Source organism: Solea senegalensis, linkage group LG20 (assembly GCF_019176455.1).
Source record: "Solea senegalensis isolate Sse05_10M linkage group LG20, IFAPA_SoseM_1, whole genome shotgun sequence".
Lineage (NCBI taxonomy): Eukaryota > Metazoa > Chordata > Actinopteri > Pleuronectiformes > Soleidae > Solea > Solea senegalensis.
The window spans coordinates 2,571,460-2,589,622 of record NC_058039.1 but is presented as its reverse complement, the minus strand read 5'-3'; the positions used below and the strand labels follow the sequence as shown (position 1 = coordinate 2,589,622).

At 40.9% G+C, this 18,163-nt stretch overlaps 1 protein-coding gene across 2 annotated transcripts in view; it reads left to right on the top strand.

Annotated features, from left to right (window-relative positions):
- LOC122786474 (ephrin type-A receptor 7-like) overlaps positions 1–18,163 on the top strand; it is a 158,470-nt gene that overhangs the window by 33,396 nt on the left and 106,911 nt on the right. For both annotated transcript variants that reach the window (XM_044052812.1, XM_044052813.1), the window contains exons 2-3: positions 4,473–4,537; positions 7,295–7,967. In XM_044052812.1, the coding sequence (XP_043908747.1) occupies positions 4,473–4,537; positions 7,295–7,967 (738 nt within the window). The remainder of the gene's footprint in view (positions 1–4,472; positions 4,538–7,294; positions 7,968–18,163) is intronic.

The window sequence follows — 18,163 nt, the reverse complement described above, 5'->3', positions numbered from 1 at the left end:
TCATTCAAATGAGCTCCTTTGCAACCAAATGAGTCGCCCCCTGGTGGTGATTCATTATATATTAACTTCCTACTTGGCTTCAGGAGGGTATTTATTGAACCTTTTGTTCTATTGATAGAACAGAAAATGCTGCTGCAGAAGCTTCACTCTGGGGAACAGGGACAGTATAAGCTCTGCTTTAACCACATAATGTAGACTTACGTATAAATGCGACTTAAACAATACATTCTACAACCAATACATGATTTTTAAGGTGCTATCGCTACGAGAAAAACACAAGAAACAACTTCAACTCCAGAAAAGAGTCATTTTATCCTACTTTGACTTGTCTCATGCAAATGTTTAACTTGAGAGCTTTCTAAAGTGAGTCGTTCTCTGCTTCCTCTCTGTAATTGATAAATTCTTTATTTTCTTTCTTTCTTTTGCCTTTCGGAAAGGTTAGTAATGTCCGTTCTTTCAGTTTCTGGTGACAGCTCTGCGTGCGATGTGTCCAAAGCAGAAAAAAGGCTCATTACTCTTTATGCAGAAACAAAAACAAACCCTGTGATCACAGTGTTTTTCCATCAGTGATAAAAGTCACCCTGAAAAGAGCGGAGGACAGATGGACAAAAAAAAGTGGCCCACAGATTCACTTTGTCCCTGTAATGACGGGTAATTATTCTACAACCTTTTGAAAATGGTCTTTAGGAGCTAATGTGTCACAACTATTAGTCTGAGGTTTTGTGTCTTTGTGGCAGCTTTAACCCTTAACCCTCTTTTTTTTGTTGACCCTTCCTGTTTCCTTACTAAACTTTATTTGTCTCTTTCTCTGTCTTTCTGTCTCATCTGTCTCGCTCTATCTTTTGCCCCTGAAGGCCCGTTAGTTTATCTGACCAGGCTGTGATTACAGAGCTTATATATTCAGCGTGTGATCATGATGCCAACTCTGTCCTCTGTGTCTCCCTCTGACATGACTGACGGCTCACCAGGGCTCACTGATCCCTCCGTGTCTTACCCGCTGTATTCATTTGTTTGCACTTCATGTCCTCCTTCCTCTCATTTTTCTCTGTCTCTGTTGACGGGCTTTTTTGTGTGTGTGTGTGTGTGTGTGTTTCTCTGTGGCGCTCTGTCTTTATTCTCCTCACCCTCCTGTGCTCTGATTATTTCTCTCTCATCATCTCGTCTCGCCTCAGCCTGTCCTCTTTGTCTCTCCACCATCCTTGCCCTCTCCTGCTCTAATCTTCTCCAAATGCCTCTATGTTATCAGCTCACCACAGAAACCATGCTCTGGGCTCCCGGCTGTGTTAACCCAAAAACAATAAAGTTAAGTGTTTAGTAAAGGATCTCTCATGATCCGGCAAGGCTTTCTTGTACTTGAAGCAAGCCTCTAATGTCTTCCTTTTTTATGCAGAATGGAAAAGGAAGAAAAACTATCCAGTCCTTTGGCCTTTAAGACCTTTTGGTTTTGCCTTTTTTTTGAAAAAAATAAATGTAATACTCCTCCCTTAAGCAGTGAAGTAACCTTGGGACGAAAAATCAAGCCTGTCTTTATACTTTTATGTGTTTTTGCTGCAAATAACAAGAACAGTGCATGTGTATCTTCAAAGATCGACTCTCTGTTTTTGGTCCATCGGTGCATCTTTGTATCAGACTCCATCACCCTCTTGTCAGTGTCAAGAACGTGAAGCTGTAAGACTCGGTCCTGAGTCGTTACATCTTCCAAGGTCTACGGCATGAGTCAGACTGTGTAGGTTTTTCTCTTTTATGTTGATAAGGCCACGTTTGTGTCATGTGGGGGTGGAGTGGCTCAGTGGTTAAGACCCTACCTTGTGTACCAAAGACATCATGGTCGCAAGTTCGATTCCACCCCTGGCTAATTGTACTTGATTCCATTGTAAGTCGCTCTGGATAAAAGCGTCTGCTAAATGACATGTAATGTAATGTGCCCAGCAGCAGGTATGAGCTCACAATCACAATGGCAGAATTGTTAAGGCTACAAAGAAAGAATCGATTGATTCATTCTTAATTGTCTACTTGATAGATGTTGAATTCCTTCAGAATTTTTCCTGGTTACTTCTGCAGCTTAATTTCCACAACTATTAAGTTTTTCCCGTCTTTAGTGCTAGGCTAAATTCAGCTGCTTTGTCTGCTTTTCTTAAGCATGAAGCCTGTTTAAGTTCGTAGTGTTGTATTTCGCTGTGTTGCCTTCACAAATAAAAAAGACAAACTTTTATCTAACATTTCAAGATTGGTTAAATTCTTCTGTGTTTCCATTCAGGTTTTTTAAGCTCAAATCAAACATAAAATGGGCTGATGGAAACTCACCTTATGACGATATCTTTGCTTTGTGGACAAAACAAGACATCTTGATGTTTTTTTTTGGGACCAAACAACTGATTTATAAATCCAGAAAATGCAACAGAGTAATTGACAGTGAAACCTTCATTAGCTTCAGTTCTTAATCATCTTTTATGGAGTCTGTGCTGTATGTTGATAAAGCCCAACACAGCCCCTTTAAAAAACCTCTAACAAGAATGAATAATGAAAGCTGTATTAGAAAGCTGAAGCCAAGGTAGCACACTTTTAAGATAGAAAAAGTAGCACTCTTTAAAGTAAAAGTCTGTCTGCTTGTCAGGATTCATAATGCCTGAAGGCTGTAGGTGTTGGCAACACTGCATGAAGCCCTGAAACTGTCTGTGTGAGGCTGTTTTTTTTCTCATTTTTTAGTAGACAAGCTTAAGCGCATGGATAACTTTAATATCAGCAACATCCTTTAAAAAATGACACGATAATGCAGCTCACCATATGTCACTGCAGATGTTAATACTACATCATAGATTAAGATAAATGTGCTGATGATGGCTCTACGCCCTCTACATACTGTTAGCAGACTAACAACTAACTAACTAACTAACTAACTGACTGATTAAAGATGACCTGAGCAGTGAACTGTGGCCTGTTGTTGGTTTTTCTTTGTTTGCAAAAAAAACGTCCATCCATTCTGTTTTGCTGCCTGTGAGTTAATACCTGTTACTACTACAGTATTATGAGTGTTTTGCAGTAACTAAATAAGTATTCAGGTGTAGAAGAGGTACTGCAGCTCTGGGCAGTCTAGAATGTGCATTTAATCTCTGCATCTTAAAAAAAAAACCATGCTCATACGGGCAGGATATTAACATTCCACACAGATAAGTACTTGGGTTTCAAACTGGCAGCCTTCTTGCTGTGTGGCAACCTTGCTAGCCCATACCCTACAGTGTGGAGCGTCTTTATCTGACTGATAGTACAACACCCACCCAAAGGTATTATATTTACATTTCAACATGATGTCAGACACAGAATCTGGACCTCAAAAATGTTTAAAAACGAAAACATTCATTTGGTGAGATTGCCATGCTGCACACAGGAAGTGATTTGTTTCAAGACAGATGGAAGCAACAGCAACAATGTGTTAGCAAAGCGAGGAATTCTACCGCTCAAAACACCAGCCCGCCCTGCTAGCGTTACATGACAGTTTCAGATGAAGTAGGCAGAATTATAACAATAATAACATGAACAACAACAAAAAAACACCAAATTGTAAAAGGTGTTTTCTCCCTCAGTGGGTTAGGGGTCTTGTGAAACTTGAGAATTGTATTTAAATACATGTTTTCATATTTTATTTTGGAACAAAACAAGCTTTTTGTGCTCAGGGAAATTGTGATGGGCTTTCCCTTTTCTTTTTGTTCTGTAGTGTTTTGTCGTTTACAATAGTGAACGGAGCTTTTGTCGGGTTAATTAATCCACATAGAGCTTCTTTGCAGGAACATCTATGTCTGGATCATAGTCTGCTGTCATGGCTACAACATTATTAACCGAGCAAATGAGAATGTGTCATTGGTTTTGCCTTAAAAACACAAATAAAGTCCATTATAGAGCAGAACAGAATTTGAAGTTGAATCATTTCTCTCCTGGTTGACAGGCAGACGGTTTTGTTAATTCATGTAATTTATACAATTGGAAAAAAATGTAGCATTCACTCCATTGTTATCTTTCTTTTGCTTGCTTTCACTTGCTTTTCATAAATGAGCAATCGTCCACTGAGCTTTTTCAGCTTCAGCACCACTTACTTTCCCGTGTAGCTGTCCGTGGTCCTGAAAACACAGTGACGACTCACTCCAGCGCAGGAAGAAAAACAGATTTTTAAAAATTCTTTGCGGCGCCTCTGAAAGCTAAATGAGAGTGTGGGTCATTGCATCGGCTTGTTTTTAAAGCTCAGTGGACGTGTTTTGTTTGCGCTCTCTGGTGTGTTTTTACTGGTGAGAGCGCAGGATGAAGGAAGGTCTTTGTTCAGCTTAAATCTTAAACGGATGGAATTATTGAACCGGTGCTTTTTCTTTCATTATCCCAGAAACAACACTTGTACATTTAAAACCACTTTCTTAATAACTGAGTCTTGGAAATAAAATGCCTCTAACCTCATGCTGGTCTGTTTTCTTGTGTGTTCTCTACAGTGGTGCTGCTGAACTCTAAAGAGACTCAGGCTGAGCTGGGCTGGACGTCATATCCCCCCAATGGAGTAAGTCACTCACTTCCATTTTTCACCATGTTTCCTCATAAGCTACAATACAATTGAGGGAAAATACTTTGTATTATCAAGCAATTTGTTTAAATCTGGTGCAGTACTGATGTGTACAAGGGTGCACATGTGGCACTGATTTGTGCCACGTGAGCACTAAGGGTTAAATAAAAGGTTTCATTGAGCTTTGCTCACTTCATAGAACATTTAGATCAATACACTGCTCTGAAAATTCATACACTTGTATTAAAAGATTGACTAATATGGATTAATCTATGGTGTGTATATAGTGCAGCCGATATAGGATGCCAATTCTTTATTTATTTTTTAATACTATGTCATGATGATTTCCTTTTTACCCTCAATCTAATTAAAATATAATAAATGTATAGGTTTTATAATAAAATTTAATAAAACATTATATCAATGAAACTGGTCATCAATTTCAAAGTTTCCCAGTTTTGGCATCAATAAAGTACGTCTCTCTAAACCTTTGGGGTGAAATAATAAAAGTAATAATCCTCCCTTTTCATACAGCTGATGCTGGTGAAATGCCAAAACTTGACCTACATATTCAGTCATTATTGACATAATATTGATTAATCCTTTACCTCAAATGTATATCTTTTACTTTATAGCTTTATTTTCCTCTTGTGTCTTTCCTCAGCTGACCCGCAGCGTCCTCCTCCATCGCTCTGTTCATTCACTTTCTCCAACTCTCCGTCCTCTTTCCTTTCTCGTACCTTGCGTTCACTTCCCTCTCGCTACAGAGCTTCATCATTATCATTAATCGATGGCGCTAATCCAGGCGAGGATACGGCGGTGTCCAAACCACCTACAGAGATATGCTGCCACAGATAAATGGGCCTCCTCAGTCTGTATTGATCCATTTGGCTTGTAAAAACCTGTCTGCACTACATTATGACTGTAAAAGAAATACAGGAGAAGCTGCCACTGTGTTGTGTCACCTGCACCTGGAGTTTGGCCTTTTCCATGTTACACACACATGCAACACACCAAAGATTTGTACACGTGTTATAAAAATAGCAGAGAGAGAGAGGACATTACATTCTCTGTGATTTAGGCACCTCCACTGTACTGCAGTTTATCACATTACGCTCACATATAATCCATTTTCACTGTCTGGCTTACTCCCTGTATGTGTGTGTGTGTGTAAGACAGATTATGGGATCCACACAGTGATGCTCTGCTTTCAATTCAGTTCAGCCCGTGTCTCAGTAATTTAGAGAATGACAGCGTAATCGTGCATATGCTGAACAAATTCACGTTCATACTACTGGAATTTTTATCCCTGCAATTTGTTCATCATCAAAATTTAAAATAATATATTGGTAGTGAATTGGTACAATCCAATTAACATTAACGGCCCATTATAAAGTCAAGTTAAAATGCAATTAAATCTAAAGGCCTGACCAAATTAAATGCGTCATATTTTAATGACGGGATAATTTTAACTTTGATGAAATTACGCATCATGAAAATGATCCCACGATTTGGCCACACACACACACATTAAGGACCTGCAGCACACACACACACAAACAGCCAGTGATGTAAAGTAAGAGGACAGTATCTCTTACAAGGATATGATTAAATTCAACCTAAATTATGGATGAGGAAAAAATATACTACCTCTCCTTCAGCAGAAAAAAAGGATGTTATTAAACTGTAACTTGCAGTGACTGTATTCCTTCTGTCTTTGTCTCATGACGTGTCCATGTCTCTTGCCTTTCACTTTCCTTTTTTCACATTACGTCATCACAATATAAACTTTATATTAAAGTTGACGTCGTCTTCAGGTCTCAAAAGGTATTGTGAGGCCCTGAGTTTTGTGATTTGTCTGTTTTTGAATGCAAATTTTCACTTTTGTCACCTTGTCCAATTTCCTCTAAATGGGAACATCATTTACAAAATTGTCGTCATTTTCCATTTTCCTCAACCTATGATTCAGACAATTATCTCCTCTGGGAGGAGAATTCTGTCTATTGAGCCCCAGATGTCACGTGACATGTTGGCAGCCTAAAATGCAGCAAAAATGAACGGGACTGGAGTTCACTGTCACTTTAATCCACAGACATCGACAGAATTTCTGATTAACTTCCCGTAATCTTAATCCAGAGAGTCACTGAAAGTTTACAAGAGTCTGAAGGGAAACAAATGGACACAATCTGGCTTTGTGACAAACATTCAACTGCACCGAGTCTACCGGCAAAAGATAGTGTTGTTGTCCCGGGAAGGGTAACCGTCGCTTTAGCATAAAGTTAGCATTAGCAGCAGGCAGAGTAGTGTAAATAATTGCTGCATTGACGTTGCTGTGCAGACTAGGTCTTGGTAAATCTAGTCTTAGTCCATGTTTTACTAAGAGTTCCATTCACCTCCACTGTCTCTCTGGATCTGTGGGGATTTGGTGAATTGCATTTATTGCTATCCAACATATTCAGTTTCCTGCAAAGAGGCTTCAGACTTGCTAAGGGCACAAGTATGTGCAGTACCAATGTTGTTTGGATAAGGTAGATTAAAGCTAGATTGCTAAAAAGCCACTTTTCTTATAATTACATTGAACATAATGAAATCAAGTAGGAAGTAGATGCTGAGTGTGTCGTCCTACTTCCATGGCTTGATGTAAATGTTTATATACACTCTGTGGACCTCCTTTCTCATCTCCTTTGTTTGCTTCCTCTCTATATTATATACTGATCTGTCCTTGTCTCTCTTGTCCTTGGTTCCTTTTTCCAGTGGGAGGAGATAAGTGGCGTGGATGAGAAGTACAAGCCTATCCGCACGTACCAGGTGTGCAACGTGATGGAGCCCACGCAGCAGAACAACTGGCTGCAGACCGGCTGGGTGGCCCGCCGAGGCGGCCAGCGCATTTTTGTGGAGCTCCAGTTCACGTTGCGAGACTGCAACAGCATCCCAGGCGTCGCAGGCACCTGCAAGGAGACCTTCAACCTCCTGTACGTGGAGTCGGACAGAGACCTCGGCGGCGTGACCCGAGAGGACCGCTACACCAAGATCGACACCATTGCTGCCGACGAGAGCTTCACGCAGGGCGACCTGGGCGAGAGGAAGATGAAGCTGAACACGGAAGTGCGAGAAATCGGCCACCTCAACCGCAAGGGCTTCCACCTGGCGTTCCAAGACGTCGGCGCCTGCGTGGCCCTGGTGGCCGTGAGGGTGTACTACAAGCGCTGCCTCGCCACTGTGCAGAACCTGGCGGTGTTCCCTGACACGGTGGCAGAGGCAGCCTTCGCCACGCTGGTGGAGGTGCGCGGCGCCTGTGTCAACAACTCCGAGGTCGACACGGACAGCCCTCCCAGGATGCATTGCAGTGCCGAAGGGGAATGGCTGGTGCCCATTGGGAAATGCAGCTGCAGCGCCGGTTACGAGGAGGGACACAGCAGCTGTGAAGGTAAGGAGTTTGATGAAAACGGAATGAAGTCGAGAAACAAATAAAAAGTCAGTTATTTTGAATAACTATGACCTGGATTTATCGAAACAGACAAAAGAACAATGAATAATGTTTCCAAAGTAAATGTATAGTTAGATGAAAGAGAGAGGAAACATCGGTTTCAGTTTCAAGAGCACAAATCTCCACAATTTTACATAATGTGACTCCTACTGGTTTCCAGTAAACGTTAATAAGTAAGTCTCTCAAAGGAAGGAAGACAAAATAAGACACTTTTCAGAACAGAAAATTGAAATGAGCAAATTGTGAAAGCAGCATACTGTATCTGACACCCTTATCCTTCAGTAGTGGTAATTCATATGTTGATGGCATCATGTGGTAATGCTTACAACCTGAATATTGAACGGATGCTGGACTTAGAGATAAAGGGCAGATAAAAAGAAGGCAAAGGAGATGAGATGAGGAGAGAGAAAGACGATCTGTGTGAAAACAGTCACTGGAGCTGCAAATATACGACAGATACTGTAAGTGTGTCGGAAAACTCAGCGTGAGCATGAAAAGAAAGGTGAAATAATAATTGAAGGATACAGAAAAGAGGTTTTGTGAAGAAAAGTCTTTGTCACTCGATTTCCAGACAGTTGATGCTTTTGTTCCACGCGATGACACACGACAGCGCTGCTGTCAGAGAGCGGCGTCACACATATCGACATGCGAGGTGTGGTACGTGAGCCTGAGTAATGTAAACGGCTTTGTGAGTGAGTGAGTGAGTGAGTGAGTGTGAACACAATGACTAATGTAGTTTGTCCTGAGGAGTGTGACACCACTGCCTCTACCATCTACCGTTTCCATGTAGTAATTCTCACGCACACACACACACACACACACACACACTGGTGGGTGGCGTGGGGTGGCGTTCTCTGACGTAAACACACTCAGACAGTGTTTTTGTGCGTTGTGTCGCGGTGGCGTTGCTCATAGCGCAGCAGCAGTTTGGTGGTCTGACTGTTGCTGTTGTGCGACGTCATGTAGGTGTTGAGTCCAGGAACAGCAGACCGAGGGCATCGTTGTCATGGAGAGCTCAACTCTCTGAACTGATGCTGTTCTGGTTGTTGGTTACAGTTGATTTTGTTTCATCATCGTCTCACACCAACGCCATGATTTTGAGTTTTTATTCATTCATTCATCTTCTGACATGAGGGTCGCTCCACATCTTCTTCGTCTTCTTTTCCTTTCGGCTGCTCCCTTCAGGGGTCGCCACATGGAATCAACCTCCTCCATCTCACCCTGTTCTCTGTGTCCCCCTCTCTCACCCCAACTGACTTCATGTCCTCTTTCACTACATCCATAAAGCTTCTCTTCGGTCTTCCTCTAGACCTCCTGCCTGGCAGTTCCAACCCCAGCATCCTTCCCAGCTGACATAGGGCACAAGGGCCACAGGTCGCCGGTCCATCACAGGGACATGTATGGAGACAAATTTAGATACATAATTTTTACTTTATGTAACATTAAACAGTGAAATCCTTCAAGTAGACAAAGTAACACAAATGTTTTGGGGAAACATTTGGAAGGAAAAATATATATAATAAAATAAATAAATAATAGTGGTTGAAAAGCAGCTTCTGTAGATGTTTGATGACAAAATTGAAATTAAAATTGAAATTAAGAGCTTACATGAACATGATGTTCATAGAAGTTGGATGAATGAATGATTTTTTTTTGTTCAGGCAAATAAAAAGGAAATAGAAATGTTAAATAAAACATTAAACTTCTGCAACATCAGAGTAAAACAGGACTGTAATTAATGATTATTTTCATAATCAAATCATCTGTCATCTGTCATCTGTATAATATCAGAAAATGTGTTTCCCAAAACACACTTTGTGTTTCCAGTTTTAAATGATTGGTGCAAAGAAAGAAGCTGAAAAATCAGAGAGCTTGTTTTGATTATTAAAAACACTCAGATAGATCAGATAGATCATCATTAGTCGATAAGTCTTTCACAGCAAAAGAACAGGTCTAAATTAAACTAAAGCAACAAATTAATTGGAACTAATGAGCCCTTCTCCACATTAAATCTCAAAACTTACATGTGATTACTTACGAGTAATAAGTAAAGGCCGAGTTAGCGACAGGAAGAAACTTTCTGCCTTTTTAATTTAGTCGAAAACCCGTTTTGTGGTTGAATGGAATTGATTTTCAGATAAATACAAAGCCGATGCTGGAAACTCTGTTGTCAGGAGCAGTTTTGCCTGAAAATACTGTAAGTGAAGCAGAACATTTGCTCTGTTGTAGAATTCCTGTTTGACAGCTGGCGATAAGCGCTGCTCACTGATATAACACACTGTGATATAACACTGTGTGTTAGAGGGAGTGTGTGTTCATTGATCTGCTTTTGTGTAATTACCAACAATGCTGCAATAAAAGCTGAGCCGAGGACAATGGAATCTGATGGAAAGACTCACAGAGACACTGCGGAGGAAGTAACGCTGCGCGCGTGTACTTACGGTGTTAAATGCATACGTGTGATTTGATTGGCTAGCACCTGTTGGTGTATTTGCATCATTTTCTGCAGCTCTGAAAAGAAAAGACTGGCACAGCAAACAAAGTGACTCAGCTGATCCACATTGGATTTTGGCAACACCTGACGCGAGGGTTTCAAATTTGTTAAATGGTTGTTTTTCTTAGTTTACATTTTAAACACTGTACATTGGCAGCACAAGTGGAAAGAGTGGAAACTTGGCTTGTAACTGGAAGGTTACCTGTACCTTTGCTCGTGTTGGATACCTTACATCCATTGCTCCCTGAACACTATGCAGTTACTGCCCACTACTTTTAAGTCTAGATTCTAGAACGAGGCAAAGAGGAATTTCCCTTCAGGGATTAATAAAGTACCAAAAATTCAAAGAAATAATTTTTAAAAAAAAAATGGGAAAAATCTGCTCCTGTCGTTAAGTCATGCTGCAGAGAACAGCTCTCTCTCTCAAGTTATTAGAGTTCTTGTCCATATCCTGATCCGTACGACTTTTCCTCCTGCTAATTACCTCAGTGCTTTGGTTGATGTCCGTCCTCTGCTGATATATAACGGCGACGCCGAATGTGAGGTCTAGAGAACATGACACTCTGACACAAAGAGACCGATGTCGTCAGGTAGTTTAACGTCGTTGCCCATTACTTCATCGTTGTATACGCGACACAAACACAAGAGAATGGAGGACCTCGGGTCTGTGGACGGAGCGCGGTGCATTTTGTGGTGCACTTCTGACTCGGCTCTCAGAACTTCTTCAGACTTCATTGGCGTTTTTTAAATTTGGGCAATGGGCAGAGTGAGCTGCAGAAGAAGAATATTCCATTGAAGTAATACATCCTAGTTAAGGGAGGAGAGGAAAGAAGAGGTATGTTGCTGAGAAGACAAGGATGGTGGAGTTCAGTGAAGGCACCAATGAAGACAGAGGCCTCGCACTGGGCCTGAGACCGTCCCAGTTTAGCAAGGAGCAGTGTGATCTGCTGGGTGACAGGGTCTGTCTGTCTCTCTCTCTCTGTCTCTCTCTCTCTGTCTTTTTCATTTCCACTACAGTGGCTCGCTCCTCTGTGCCGCTATCGTATGAATATGCAGCGCTAACCGCCGACATCTCCCACTGCACCAGAGCTATTGATCAGCTGTAATGCTCCGCTAAACTGAGGAATTGCGCTGGGACTCCTCACACACACACACACACACACACACACACATATCTGCACAGTGATTTAATTCTCTGTGTGGGACAGAGACACTACACCTGTGTGTGTGTGTGTGTGTGTGTGTGTGTGAGTAACCTAATTATTACAAAGCAGGTGATGGCGGTATAAGATAATGATAATATCCTTGATTTCTGTGTGCTGCGTCTGTGACTAATGTATGTCTTATTTACTCCTGGGTCTTAATTGTGGACACGAGCGAGTGCAGATGCTCGAAGCGTCTGCTGTGCCGGGTCAATAATATCGAGCAGCCGGTGAGCGGCGACTGATATCGGTGCACGCAGATAGCGCTGTGCAGTGGAGAGGAAGATTATTACCTCGTGCAATGTAAACACCAGATTATGTCGGATCTGTTGTCACAGTGCGTCGTCTCTGTGGCTGAAATGCTGACATAGGCAGAAAGAAATGGCTGACTAATTGAAAGCTGACTTTATTTAACATGTCATGTACACACAGCAGAAAGTTTATAGTGCATCATCCAGGAAACAGATGTTTTCTTACTTTTGTTTTTCCACGTGAAGGCTGCAAAGATTGATCGATTATAAATTGATTACTAGATAATTGATTAATCAGTTTGACTCGACTTTTTCTTATAATTAAAGCAAGCTTTCTGACTTTTTTAGCTTTTTAAATGTGAATATTACTGTTTTTTTTTGCTCCATATATAAACCAAATAAGTAATCAATAATTTGAGGAATTAATTGATTATGAAAACAATCTCTGCCAGTTTAAAAAGAAACCAACCTCCTGTTTGGATATTTGTCTTTATGTTCTTATTCTCACGTTACATTATACAAGTCGGTATATTTATGGCATCTTATTTGGAAATGCTCTGTCGAGGGCCGCAGCGACTCAGACGGATCATTTCATCGATCATGAAAACAATCGGCGGTTGCAGCGCGAGCTCCATCATGTTTGAGATCTACAACAACAAAATACAATCTGTCAGAAGAAATTCAATATTGTCTTCAAATTGCTCAACCTGAGAAGAAATGCGAGGCCAAAATCTTGTTTTTTAGTGATTTTACAAAGAGTGAGTGAGAAAGTCATAAAGTGAAGAATCATGCGTCTCATAAAGTGAATGCACTGTTTTAAATGTGAATTCAGAAGCCAAACTGTTGGCTGCACACGCTGCATTGTTATTCTCCGGTATATCTTGACCCCGCATTATAAATGTGCACCACATGCACTCGCAGTGACGAGAACATCGTCTCATTATGAAATGCCACCAGCAGGAACAGACCAAGGGGGATACAGGAAAGAAATGATGTAATAATTCACCTTTCAAATAGAAACAAGTTTCATTTGCATGTGTATTTGTGTTTATTTCATCCTGTTCTAATTAAGGCAGTCTGCTCTTTCTATATAATTACGTGAGTGTGGCGAATGCCTTCAGTGGATTCTCTTATTATCTCTGGTGTTTGCTGCTCCACAATCCAGCTCCAGGCTCATTCATTCACCACGCTGCTTCTCCCTGCGATTGCTCTCCTTCCCTCTGTAATTTACTACACGCCTTTCTTCTCCTCCCCCCCCTCAATTTCTTTATTTTGCTCACCCATTTACACCCCCTCATGCGTTTCATACACTCTGCTAAAGAAGTGTGCACATAATTTCTACCCCACTGATCTCAGACGTACATTATGAGTTCCTCATAACAGTTTTAGAAGTTTGCCTTGTTCCCCTCTTTTTTTTTCCACCACATTTTTTACTTTTTTACAGATTGAATTTTCCTCACTCTCTTTGCTTTTTGTGGCTTTTATATCCATTTTCCTGTCAGTATTTCCTCTAATGTGTTAAGGTTAATATAATGGCTGATGCATGACAATGTGTGGCCTTCAACCAGAATTGAGGTGCAAAGACGGGAAATGACATCATACTTTGAATTATTAATGTCGTTACTATTATCTCTGCTCATCAACTTTTTGCATGTGTGTTTGGAAATGTTAAAAACCAAAAAAAATGAAAGAAATGTGTTGAAATGAACCAAATAGTTTGACAAAATCTTTCCAAGAATTCATGCTAACTCTCCCCAACAACACCTGAAAATGATTCTGCCAAAATCGTGAATCCGGAAGCTTCAGATGATGTTTACGACGGTTGTATCTTGATATTTATCAAGATAAATTCATCTATGTGTTCCTCTAACATGCTGTTTCTGTCTCTCGGCCCCCTGTGGGAACCATGTGGCGGGGTGAGGAGGGGTGAGGACGGGTGAGTCAGGTTAACGGGCTGAAATCTGCTGGAGAAGCGCGGACATTAATACTGTCTGTTTGTGTGTGTGTGTGTGTGTGTCCAAAATCTGGCACTGACGCCCAATCATATGTTTGTGCAATCACTCCCACTGTTGCTCTCATCCCTCCCTCTGTCTGTTGTCACTTCTTGTCATGTTCCCATCAACCCTCCCTCTTTTGTCTCAGACAAAATTAGTCTCATAATTCCTCCTCCTCTGACATTTACTTTCCTCCCTCCGTCCAACTGATTTGTGCCCTTAAACAAAAACTCCCTCTCGCTGCCTCCATCACTCATTCACCTCGTCTTTTCCTCCTCAGTGCTTGACTCCTCTCATTCTGTCTTCTTTCTTTTTTTTTTTTTTTTTACCCCTTCATTTTACACCAGCTCTCACTGGCTCGGTGCCACCCCCTGCCCATCTGGTCCTTCCACCCTCCCTCCATCCTTTTTCGTCTCCAGCCACATCACATACTGTTCGTCATCTCTCTCTCTCCAGCTTTCATTTTAAATAATTCACATACTCCTGGGAGAAAGACAAATGTGTTCTTTTGAGCCCAGCATCTGATGTATTTATTTAGCCGGTCTGCCATACAACAAGTGGGCTGACACTAATGGAACACACTCAGACTATGCAGCGCACATTTGCACACTCTTCTAAAAGACGTATATACATTCCCATATAGACGTTCAAGCATTTATACACAGGCTTTTTTTTCCCCATACCATTGAAATGTCCTTGGTTATTGAAAATATGTGCTGAAGGGAGGCCAAGCATTCACCGCTCATCCTTTCTGTGTCTTTGTTTACCTATGGCGAGCAAAAGTAAGGAAGGAAATAAAGTAAGAAAAGGAATTTAAAAGCAGGACATTGTGGAAATGGAGGAAGATGAAATGTTGGGGGCGGGAAAGGAGTTAAAGGGAATACGCAGGGATTGCAGAAAAAGAGCTGTCAAGCTTTCTCATGGTTGCATGGTTTGTTAGTGGCGCTGCATAAGAGCTGAATGCATAAAATATGAGTTGTAAAAGCTGAGGGATGAGTCGCAAGAAAGGAGGGAGAGAGGCATGACGCGTAAATACAAGAGAGGGAGGACGGCAATAGAGAGTAAAGATGGAAGGAAAAATGGAAAATAACAAAGTTAACTACAGTTCATAATGTGTGGTGCATGTATTACCACAAGGTGACAGCAGCAGGTTAGTATTTGGTTAGTGGACTGAAGTGGTCGGATTTACCAGAGTCATTGAATGCATCTTGTCAGCCGATCTTCAGAGTGGAGCTCTGTTTGGACCGTATCGGATTTGATGTTTATCTTGAAAATGTAACTTAAGTGAAGACAGCTGATGTGCACAGAAATGTAAAGAAACAAAGTCGACAGAAGAGGACGTGAGAACTTTAGCCAAAGGCTGAATGAGTGAGAAGATACGACCTTTCATCTCCCCCCCACCCACCCCTCCTTTTCCTCATTCCACTCACACTCATGAATTAAATAGCGCTGACATGAATGCATCAAAGTTAGAAAAGGTTGGCACCCATGTGCTTGATCATGTTGCTACCTCGCCCGACACGATGCCCTCATTTCTCTGTGCCTCGCTCCTGACCACTGAGCTGACTCCAACATCCTGTAAAAGACCGAAATACTCTGTAAAAAGACTATTTCATACAAGAAAGTGACAGATGTGATCTAAGTAAAGCCCAAAAAGAACTTAGTTTGACGTAAAAAGGGACCTTTACCTCCTGTCATATGGTTTAATCTTTCTCTTTCTTGAACAATCACATCACGTCTAAAGCATGACACCACATTTGAATGCATAGAGCAAAATAGTTGGAGGTTACTGTTATTGTTAGACGATTTACTCGACACAACAATAGTGGATACATATGATATCAGTAGCTCTGTGGGGTTGAAATAGTTGCTCTTATTATAGGCACTCAGGATTAAATAATCCAGGAGCTGCCAAAATGTAAACCAAACACAGCAAGAAATCTAAATATCCCCGTGGAGAAATCATTCAGCAGCAAATGCAAACAATACAGAGCACAGAAGAGAATGTAAAATAGAAAATAGCAAAGTAGAACAATAAAGGAATATTTATATTGTATTAATTCCTGGGGAACATATTTGTCTTACTAATGGTCCGTGTTTTCTTCACTCTGTTCTTGTTTTGTTTTTAATGTTGCTCTCCAGTGGAAACCATGTCATGTAAAATAGCACATCTTAAAAAAATAAGAAATAAAAAGAAACTCCTTTTGGAATTGTCTGAAAAAAGTAGTATTTACAGTGAGACACGTTTTATTTAATATCAGTATCTGTATTTATATTTGATATCTTTAAATCCATTGATGGAAAGTCTGTGCCTTATGTGCAGATGTTTAAAATTAATATGTTGAGTAAAGAGGATGTAAAATGACAAATCTATTAATAAATGAATAAAGAAATATATAAAAGTCCAGAGTGTAGCCTGCCTATTGCCCCTATGTCAGCTGAGATCAGCACAACACCCCCAGCGACCCTTATACCAGCGGATAAGGCAGTAGAAAATGGATGGATGGATTTATTGAGTTGCAGATTTGTCTTTTTTCTTTGTCCTCCATAGTGACTCACAGAAGTGTGCTTCACAGAGAAGGCAACACAAACACAAGAGGAGAAACATGTGAACGTTCAGCATAAATGTCATGAATACAAAAGCAAACAGAGGAACTTCAAATGTCGGGTCAAATAACGGTTCTCCCGGGAGGTTGTTGTCTCTCGTGACTTTGGGCCACAGCTTGCTGATAAGACACAGGTCGTAAATCCTCAGTGAACAACTCTGACTCATGAAAAGGTTTGGTGAGGACACGCTGCCTCTTGGCCCCAAAGATAAGTTCTTAAGTCTGATTATGTCACACTGTCTAAATCTTTGTGTCCTCAAAAGGTCTGTATTTATGCATGTAGACTAGCTGAGCTGGGAATCGAACCCTCAACCTTCTAGTTGAAAGACCACTCGCTGTACCGTCTATAACTTGGCCACTGTTGCTCCGCCCGGTGTGACATGTACGGAGAGAAACTTTGTGGGTCTCCACAGATCAGACACACATATGCAATCTACCTCGTTCCATGTTCACCATGTTCTCCCTTAATCCGCTGTTAAGATTGATATATTGTGGGTGAGAAGGCATTGTCGAGCAATTGCCCATTCAGCCTCCAGTAATAACTTTCCATCTGTTCAGAATTGATGTGGGATCAGTGTATAGATCTCTTTGCCCCCACTTAACCTTGGTGAACGTACCCGTTCTGTCTCAACAGGAACGTCTTAACAGAAGCGGCATTAAAACAGTAATTATTTTCACCATGCAGGGTCTCGCTAGAGTCACGGCGGTGAGATGAAAAACTGATATCCTTAACGTGGAAGTGTGAAGTCAAAGATCACTGGATCTGCAGAATTGGTTCTGACGGGGCCAGTGTGTAAAATGTAGGTGAAATTATTCTCATTTGGCAGACTTTGAAGATAAAGTAAAGTAAAGTATTTTTTATTTTTCACAAGTGTAGAATCATTGCCAAATACGGCTTTTCACAATACAAGGGGTTTAATTTTGGTCACTGGTGCAAGAATCTATAAATATTAAACATAACATAATGTAAGTCACTGGAGGATTCTGGGAGGTTGGTGAGTCATGATTGGCAGTCAGACTGATTTCTCTACGCATGTCTGTTCCATAAAAACAAAATAACAGTTGGAAAACTTGGAGACGTTAAAGCACACAATTAAAATAACGATTATTAAAGCAATGAAACAATACAGACACATAGAAGGAGAAAAAGAAAACAAAAAACCAGACAAACAAGGAACATGAGCATCATTTAATTTAAAAATGATTAAACGCATGTACAGTGCGGCAGTGTATTTGTTACTTACTGTTGTATTTTATAATATAGTTGTTGGCATACAAGACTTTCCATTTTATCTGATACAACTGTGCATTTAGGTATTGAAATGTGGTCGAGACGAGTTGCTGAATCCAAACTGCTCCATCACTCGAGTATGTGCACCACATAAAGTGGCTGTGAGTGTAAAACATATTAGTCTGAGTTGATGCGTATCAAAATGGCCTCACACTACCATCATGACTAAGTCGAGCGATGTTTCCGCGGAGCTGTCGCGTATCAGAACGTGAAAATAACCTTAAAAAATCATAACAGTGTGTATTTGTACTCAAGGTTTACGTGTGTTTGCATGTGACCGGCTGTGATACTGTCACTG